The 9,835-nt window shown below is 41.0% G+C and overlaps 1 protein-coding gene across 1 annotated transcript in view; it reads left to right on the top strand.

The window, feature by feature from the left end:
- The window catches only part of pudp (pseudouridine 5'-phosphatase), a 38,223-nt gene extending 28,882 nt beyond the window's left edge, over positions 1-9,341 (top strand). The window contains exon 4 of the mRNA XM_005747098.1: positions 8,046-9,341. Coding sequence (XP_005747155.1) covers positions 8,046-8,222 — 177 coding nt within the window. The 3' untranslated portion in view covers positions 8,223-9,341. The remainder of the gene's footprint in view (positions 1-8,045) is intronic.
- The last annotated feature ends 494 nt before the right edge of the window (positions 9,342-9,835 follow it).

Genomic DNA, 9,835 nt, shown 5'->3' with positions numbered 1-9,835 from the left:
GGACTTCTTTGAGCAGTTTTGTAGGAATGGGGTCTAAAAGACACGTTGATGGTTTGGAGGAAGTAATTATTGAAGTTAACTCAGAAAGATCAATAGGTCAGGTCAGCACCTATTGAAAGCCTTCTTTATGGCTCATGGTTTCTATATTGTTTTGGCATTTTTTGCACATAGCACCTGTTGATGTTTAAATTTCAGACATACAAGTTACATAATATATTATATACTGGCATTATTGTTTGAAACATGAACACATGAAAGTGATATAAAGCTTGATTCTATATTCATAAAGCGTATTAGGTTTGCAGTACAGTGTATTGCCTTCCCACTATTTCTACTATCTCTTTGCTTTGAATCTAAACATGCAATTTCAGTTCAATTCAGTTGTGTTTATATAGCACCGAAATACAACAACAATACAATAATACAGAGAAAATCACAACAGTCATATGACCCCTATGAGCAAACATGTGGCGACAGTAGGAAAGAAAAACTCCCTTTTAACAGGAAGAAACCTTCTGCAGTGCCAGGCTCAGGAGGGGCGGGGCCATCTGCTGCAACAGGTTGGGGATGAGGATACAAAGACAGGACAACGACACGCTGTGGAAGAGCGCGAGGGATTAATAATAAGTAATAACTGAACACGGAGAGGTGTATAAAAGAGGAAACACTCAAGTGCTCTGTTGGGGTGATGCGGTACTGTAAGGTCATTAAGATGAGACCGGTGCTCCGTTGCACAGCAGGTAATTGAGGATCTTCCTCACAGCTCAGTAACCTGCTGTGCAATATAGGTGATGATCTGTATTAAATGACAAACTAAAAATATCTATGATTTCACATTATGGTCTTTTGTTTTAAGGTATTGCAAAATATATTGTTCCATATTTCTTCCATTACATCATTACATCTCCATTTTATCACAGGCGAGAGCTGTTCGCACATTATTCCACTCGTGAGACCCCATGGCAGGCTTACACACCTTAAACTCATAATGTTAAAAATGAACGTCTGTGTTAACGGCTAAAACTGCTGCTGCAGTGTAATATATTTTATATAATGTATATAATAATTTTACCTTTGGCCTTTAATCGTGTTTTCTTGAAGAACGTCTTATATGTTATATTTTTATACTTGTGTTGCTCCAGAACAAGTTGAAGTACTGATTCAACTTCTTTACTCTAGTAAAAGTGAAAAAGTACTCTAATACAAAGTACTCTAATTCTAATGAATGCATTCAGTTTGAATATTATTTAGGACACAAGCAGTAAAAGAGAGTTATGTTGCCAACATGGTAGAGGGTGACTTATCCTCTACACCTAAACAGAAATGAGAGCAGTCAGGGGTGAAAGTGAGATTCAGCAAGTGGGGAAAATCCTCAGATCAGTTGTAGTGGCTCTGAATTGAATTGAATTCAACACGATGAAAGCAGATGTTTCATTTCCAGTTTACTGTATATTGTCTTCATACTAGAGCAGTTATACAGTTGGTATAACAAATTCAGTGAATTAATCTGTGTCGTCTGTATAAATGTAAATTAACTCTGCTACACTCTGCTAACCCAAAACTAACCACAGGTCATCAGGACTTCCTGATGCTTGTTTTAATCAGCTATCACGACCGTGGTATTAAATTGCTCCTTATTACACAGAAACTATGCACAGGTGTCATTACTATTCTTTAGGTTTGTTTTAAAAGGTTATTATTTGGTTATTAATGTGTTATTAAATAGAAACAGGCAGTTTTGCATTGTGCAGCTCAGGTATTTCAGTGGTAATAACACTGTATTATCTTCTTGTTCCTCCCTTGTTACCCTATTATTAACAATTTATTATGGAGTTGTATTTCCATATTATTACCCCCAGTTTGTGGGTTCTCATTATTCTATTACATAAATTTCAGGGCAGTATTACTCAGCTGTAACCGCTGTTGCTACCTTGATATTAATGGGTATTAAGTGGTTTTTACTTTGCTAATTGCATAGTAATAACATAGAAATGACCATGTTATTATGTTTATGTGTCTGCCGTGTTTCCCTACTCTGACCTCTTTATTATAAAGCTTTAATACAAAACTCCTACCAGTTTTAGTTTGTCAGCAATTCTCAAACCTACCGAAACATGACAGGTTGTAGGACATGTTGTAGAAACATTATGTCATGTAGAAATGTTAGTCCTCTTTCCTTTTCTGGAGTGCTAGCTAGATGCTGATTACACAGTAGCAGTGTTGATGAGGGTTAGAGTCACCCAAATGGCAGCAGTGCTGTCCTATGTTATTTAAATTGCTTGATTTTTTTTTTTATTAAAACTGCAAAGATGCTATTGTTTTTGTTGCATTAGAATCTTGACTTTTCTCTGATTTCGGGGAAATAATTGTGCAGAGTAAAAATGGTAAATGGCCTGTATTTGTACAGCGCTTTTCTAGTCCGTAAAGCGCTTTACACAACCATTCACACACCGGTGATGGCAGCTACATTGTAGCCACAGCCACCCTGGGGCGCACTGACAGAGGCGAGGCTGCCGGACACTGGCGCCACCGGGCCCTCTGACCACCACCAGTAGGCGGTAGGTGAAGTGTCTTGCCCAAGGATACAACGACAGAAACTGTCCTAGCCGGGGCTCGAACCGGCAACCTTCCGATTACAAGGCGAACTCCCAACTCTTGAGCAACGATCGCAATTGTGCAGCGCTCTTGAGGGTAAATGACGGCTAACCTGTAGCTGCCTCCACCAGTGTGTGAATGTGAGAGTGAATGAATAGTGGAATTATACAGCGCTTTGAGGGTCCTGAAAAGCGCTGTATAAATGCAATCCATTATTATTATTTATTATTAATCTCTGGGTAGAAAGAAATTATATTTCAGGTTGTACGCACTGTTCACCTCAGTCGCATTAATCTTGTAGTTGAGAGCCTTGTTTACTGAACTGTTGTCCATAGCCAGCAGCATAGACTGTAGCCAGTCAAGTTGCCTCCAAATCACAGCATGCAGGCATTTGCTGCTGTCACATTATTGCACCATGCTCCTCTAAAGGGGCAATGTGTTTGCATTAGAGGGCCAAATGTGTGTGAGCCTGTAACAAATGTCTGTGTATGAATCTGCCCACAGCAAACACACAGCTCTGCCTCACTGTACTTTGTCTTGACTCGTTCAGCAGTGTGTACTCGAGTACACAGTGAATCCAGATTGTGTTGGTTCTGCTGGTTCTTGAAGAGCAGGACCAGTGGGCGCTGTGTCTGCTCATAACTCTGCTCATGGGGATCTTAAGTCAGGAGGCTGGGCGGAGCCAGTTGGAAGCTTTGAATTTTGGATTCCCTGAAGATGGCCTTTGTGTGTAATTATGTATAATGTACATTGTTTTTCCTTTTTTTAACCTCTGGGAGTTCACCACTCACCTTTGTACCATTTGGACTTGATCGACTTGAACTTCAATAAATAACTGGAAACACTGGGGTGGTCCAAAACCTTTGACCAGTAGTGTATCTAACATGCATATAATCCTTTCAGTGGTTCTTTTTTCTTTTTGCTATTTCTGTTGATCCACAGATTTGTTTTGTGTAGCTCTAGAAATTTTTAGTTCATTTCTTTAACTTTTGACTTTTGTAATCCACCCAAGCTATTAGTCTGCTGTGCATCTGTGTCTGTTTTCATCCAGTTCAGCACAATCAGGAAGCAGATTTAAAGGTCATTGCACGAGCTCATTGGATAATTACCGTTTTTAATTGCTCTCAATCAAGGGAATTAGCAAGAGTGCTCTGGACTCTGAGTGTTTCCACCATCATTGTTCAAGATCCTTCAGTTTCAGGATTAGTGACATCACAGAAGTCAATTATGTTTTAAAGAGGCTTGAGGATGCCCCTTTGTTCTGCCTGAGCATTAGACTTGAAATGAACAAGAGTTTTTAAGGCTTCAGTAAAGCTTAGCGTTTGGTGACTCCTGTAGAGCTTAAGATTCATTATACTGCAACTTCCTTTATTCACACTGAAGTGCTGTTTGGAGCCATAAGCCACAAAAAAGAAAAAAGATGGAATTGAAAGAGAAATTTGTGATAAAGAGAAAAAAGAAAGTACACCCTCTGTCAGTTGTAAAGATATAATAAAGAACTGTCCAGCCCATACCAGGTGTTAGAATGAAGGTAATACAACCTGAAAAACAACTCATGTCACATTTCGCTATATTTGTTTACTCATCAAAGACTAAGCCAAAATGTAGAAGCACTGTGTGAATAAATCATAACCCCTATTTCAGGATAAAACGCATAAAACCACAAAACTCAGTTTAAACAGAGCATTTGGAGATGAAAAACAAAAACACAACAGCAACATGTCTTGAAAATGTTGAGACAGCGTGATGTCATTGTGAGGCACCCACTCTTCATTAAACAGTGGTCCATTCTCTGGGAACGGAGGAGACCAAATGTTTGACTTTAGGGAATGAATGTTACTATTCACTTAAACCAGGAGCACTTTTTTATGCTTTTCCTACACAAGTGCTTTCTATCTAACATTCACACACATTCATACTGATGCATAATAGACATCGTCTATTTTTATGCTGCTAAAAGAGAACAACAGGAAACAGCGGGGCGAGAGGCAGTTAATTGTAGAAAATCACCAAAAAAGGATCTAGCTGTCACTGACTAGCTGTCACTGATGCATGATAATATACTCTGCTTATGCATACAGGGTGTGTACAGCCCTTTAAAATAGTGTATTTCCACTTTGAGCTCTACCGCAGCAGTCTCCAACCTTTTTTGCGCCACGGACCGGTTTATGCCCGACAATATTTTCACAGACTGGCCTTTAAGGTGTCGTGGATAAATACAACAAAATAAAACCGAAAAAAAGAAGATTTGTTCATAACACACGCGAAAAGACCCAGGAAAGAAGAAGTGGAGAGCAACTTAGGGTTAGTATCTTGGCCAAAGATATTTGGCATGCACACTGCACCAGCCAGGGATCCATAACTAGATAATCTGGTCTACCTCCTGAGTTACAGCCAGCCCGATATTTCTAGAGTTCTGAGTCATTTTGTGACCTCCTGGATGAGTTGTCAGTGTGCTTTTGGAGGATTTTTTATAGTCTGGCCATTCCTGAAAACATTTTGTGCATTATAGTTTTACAGCTGATCAAAAGTTTAAGACCATCCATCCATCCATCCATCCATCCATCCATCCATCGTCATCCGCTTTATCCGAGGCCGGGTCGCGGGGGCAGCAGCCTAAGCAAAGAGGCCCAGACCTCCTTCTCCCCGGCCACCTCCTCCAGCTTATCCGGGGGAATACCAAGGCGTTCCCAGGCCAGCCGAGAGATATAATCTCTCCAGCGTGTCCTGGGTCTGCCCCGGGGCCTCCTCCCGGTGGGACATGCCTGGAACACCTCACCCAGGAGGCGCCCAGAGGGCATCCTTGTCAGATGCCCGAACCACCTCAGCTCAAAAGGAGTTTAGGACCACACCTCCAAAAAAAAAACCAATACACTTCCCCAAAACAGAAATCAAAGTTCCAAACATGAACTCAGTAATGAGGAGCTCCACCGTTATTGTTGATCACTTCAAAAATCCGTTGTGGCATGCTCAATGCAAGCCTTTCCATGAGGTGAGTGGGAACATTTCTCCAAGTGGTGAAGACGGCTACACGAAGGGCATCTTCTGTCTGGAACTGTTGTCCATTTTTGTAAACTTCCCTCACCATCCATCCCCAAAGGCTCTCAGTTGGATTTAGATCAGGGGAACACGCAGGATGGTCCAAAAGAGCGATGTTATTCCCCTGGAAGTCTTCAGTATACCAAGACATTTTGAACTATTTATTGTTCCCAACTTTGTGGGAACAGTTTTGGGATGGCTCCTTCCTGTTCCAAAGTGACTCAACAATTCCCATAAACACACTCATTCATCCTAAATATTGTGGAAAAGCCTTACTTGAAGACTTTAAGCTGTAATAGCTGCAAAGGGTGGGCCAGCATCATAATAAACCCTATGGATTAAGAATGGGATGTCATATGTGTGTGGAGGCAGAAGAGCAAACAGTGCATCTCTGTGCCAAACTGAAAACTTTGTCTGTTGTTGCTGACATTTATTTTGACTAAAGGATGAATTTCTCCGATCCGTGCGCGTGCTATCAGAATTCCCTTTTTTCCGAAGAGTTACACAGAAAGTCTTGAGGGAATTTGATTATAGAAATATTCATTTGGATGAGTCAAGGACTAACAGTTGAAGGTGAAGATCAGTGCACCCTCACACAAAACACTTCTTTTTCTAATTCTGACAACGTTTTAGATAAATCTTGAACAAGATCAATTAACTGTGCTGATTGTACTGATTTTCTGCTGCAAGTCTGTGTTTACTGTTCACTTTACTGGTCAAGTGTCATGGGCTTAATTTCAGCTGAGTTTAAATAGTTCACCTCCAACATCACCGTATATTTTGGCATGGCAGTAGGCCAGGGGTGGGCAACTCCAGGCCTCGAGGGCCGGTGTCCTGCAGGTTTTAGATCTCACCTTGGGTCAACACACGTGAATCACACGACCAGGCCTCTGGAGAACTTCAGGACATGTTGAGGAGCTAATTTAGCCATTTAAATCAGCTGTGTTGGTTCAAGGACACATCTAAAACCTGCAGGGGCACCGGCCCCCGAGGCCTGGAGTTGCCCACCCCTGCAGTAGGTAGTTTGTTGTGTCTACATCTGCACAGATGTCATTCTGTTTCCAGCTAAATCTCTTTGAATAGTTGGGATTAAATATTCCTCCTAACCCTGACAGTGCTGCACTCTTACCACTGTTTGCTTCTCTCCTGTGATTATTGAACAGTGAAAGCAGAACGACCTCCCAGTGAAGGCTGCAGCTGCCACAGTGTCCTTGCTGAACATGTGCATAAACCATTTTTTAAAGGCAGTTAGTCTGCGTGTTTTTTTTTTAATGTTTTTACGTAACATCTTGTTTTGTGTGTTATTATTAATACTTCAGCTATTATTACTATGTTCAGTTCCAGCCTGTTTGAAAAGAAAATGGAAAAAGAAGTTTCTTATATATTTCCTGTGGTAAATTCAGAAGATCTAGTTTATTTATTTGTTTGTATTTTGTCTTTTTTCTATTGCTTAAAAATAAAATGTGTCCACAGTAGAAATTTCAACCTCTAGCTCTATGAGATGTGATCATAGATGCATTTGCTCCTGTGGGCTGTGTGTTGATAGCGTCCAATTTGTTAAAACAAATATACTGACTTACACAGGATTGTCTTGACTCCTGTGCGGCTGGTATTTTCACATACCACCCTAGAAGTCATGCCAGGACCACTTGCATATATGCTCTGCAGTTGCACCATGGACATGCACAAACATCAGCTTTACTGTGAAACTGATGACGCTGTCAGAGCAGTTTGGTCATAGTGGATTCCACAGTGCATTAACTCAGCAGAACCGCTGCTGAGCATCACACGTCATCATGCAGCTTCCCACAGTGCAGGGAAAACCCACGATCTTTGTTTACCACTACCTCTAAACTGGGCTCCCACCTGACGGTGTCGTTTTCCTCACAGTTTGAAGGTGGTCATTCTGACAGACAGTAGCACAGCAGGCAGATTCTCAACCACTTGAGCACCATTGAGTCTGTCATGGACCCTGATATTGTTGTATAATCATCACATTTTCATAAAATAGGAAAAGATGAAGAACTTCTGGGTAATGCTTAGTGACATGAAATAAAAGCAATAAATTATTGTAGAGTCTGTAACTTAAAATCACCTTGTGGCTGTTGTGATTTATCTAAATAAAACTGAATCTACGGGGAGGCTGAGGGGGAGCACTGGCAGCTGCAGTATGTTTGAAGTTTTGGCCTGCATTATGGCTCATCAGGGTCATTATTCTTAAAATAAATGGATATTCTACCTGACAGGATTAAGCAGAGTCAAGCTACAAAGAAAAAATTAATTATACTTTTATATAATTATATAATTTTCTCTCATGTTTGTGGTATCGGCTCCTGCTATCTGAGGAGGTGAAATCCAGGTGAGTATATAGGATAATATCACTGTTTTTCTCTTCTCCTGTCTTTGCCCAGTGCTTGGTGTTTGAAGATGCTCCCAATGGTGTAAAGGCAGCACTGGCAGCAGGAATGCAGGTGGTCGCGATTCCCGATGACAACCTGGACCGCAGCCTTATCCAGGAGGCTACGCTGCGACTAAGGAGTATGGAGGAGTTTGAGCCGGAGCTCTTTGGCCTGCCAGCATATGACTGAAATGGCTCATACCCCAGCACGTAATTCAGGAAGCTAGTAACCATTGTTAATTGATTGGTTGTTAAACAATAACTTCATAAATGAGTAAACTATTAGTAAATGGATGGGCACCGTAAATCTGCAAATGTAAATCTGTATTACACATCTTACTTACTAAAAAGTTGAACCTGATGGTTCTAATCTTTGTTCCAAAGGGAACCGTTCAGCTTAGGGTGGTGGTGATGTAAACTACGTCATGTGACTCGTCTTATTATCGTACTCCTGTTATCGAAAGGCTCATTTGAACCGTACAAAAATCGAATAAAGAAAACATCAGCAGTTTGAGTTGAGCCATGTTCAGGTTCTTCACTGTCACCTGTAAAATACCCAGAGTAGCAGGCACATTGGCCCTTATTCACTGGTGTACAATACAAACACACACACACAAGTAATTGTCTTACATTCGTTAGGTGACTTTTTAATCTGATAATTTAATTTAATAATGAATGGTTAATATTAGCGTCAGTGCTGTTATCCCGAAGTATATATCCTCATATTATGAACTGTAGCTTCTCGGAGGAGTCACTGGAAAAGCTTCAGATGCAGGTCTGTCATTCTAACACAGTATCACCTTCTGTGGTCGTCTGGATGTGGACACATCGCGAAGTTGAAGTTGTTCTTGTCATACACTTCGTCTAAGATGCCTTTTTGAAATGTCAGAGACAATCCTCCTCTGCTCAGTGTGATCCAGTGAAGAGGCTGTGAGTCGTCCTCACTCCTGAACTGACTCCATCTGCTTGCAGAGCAGGCTTTAATGGGGGAACCCTGGAGCAGGCTGCAGGAGGCTGGTGCCGCAGCTCCTCAGTCTACTCCCATCGACTCCCCTTTCATAGCCTCACATCCTCAACAACAAGGTCGTCTCAGCTGTTTTTTTCTTCTGTGCTTGTTGCTTACAGAGTCGTCACTGTCTCTGGGCCTGAAATGTGATTGTTTCATTTTCTGTGTGTCTTCATTTCTTGTTTCCAGCAAGGCAAAGGTGTTTTTTTACATTTTGTTTCCAAAAGAATTATGCCTGAAAAATAATACCTGACTTCATTTTCTCCACCTTCCTTAAATGAGTAAATAAATCCTATGACAAACCCAGAAGATAATACGTTTGCATTCGTTCCTAATCCCTAATAATTTTCTTCTTGACTTTGATTTCAGATTTAATTAGTTAATTGGTTATTTTCAGACTTGCATACATTTCTCAGCACAGCTTTTCAGAGCATAGAGTTCATGAACACAGCAGCTGTGCGTCATTGCTAATTTATTTTGGCATTTAAAACATTTCATATAGCATCAGTTAACGTGTGAAGTGCTGACGATAATCATGAGGACCAAGTGTGCACAATCACTGCAGGATTTAGAGCGGTGCTGCTGAAGGGAGGAGATTAAGTACAAGACAAAGCTCCTTACTGTTTACGGCTTCATATGAACGACCCACATTTTACCAAAGAGACCAAGATGAAAGAAACTACAGAGTATTTGTGCTCTATAAAAGTAGAGATGAGAGATGCTGCCACCTGCCAAAGCTAAACAGCTTTGAGAGGTGATAATAAAAAAGGCCCGTGGTGTTTCATCTACTGTACTGG

This window comes from Pundamilia nyererei, unplaced genomic scaffold (assembly GCF_000239375.1).
Source record: "Pundamilia nyererei isolate P.nyererei 1_Seehausen unplaced genomic scaffold, PunNye1.0 scaffold00188, whole genome shotgun sequence".
Lineage (NCBI taxonomy): Eukaryota > Metazoa > Chordata > Actinopteri > Cichliformes > Cichlidae > Pundamilia > Pundamilia nyererei.
The sequence above is the reverse complement of the archived record's forward strand: the minus strand, read 5'-3'. Positions and strand labels throughout refer to the sequence as shown.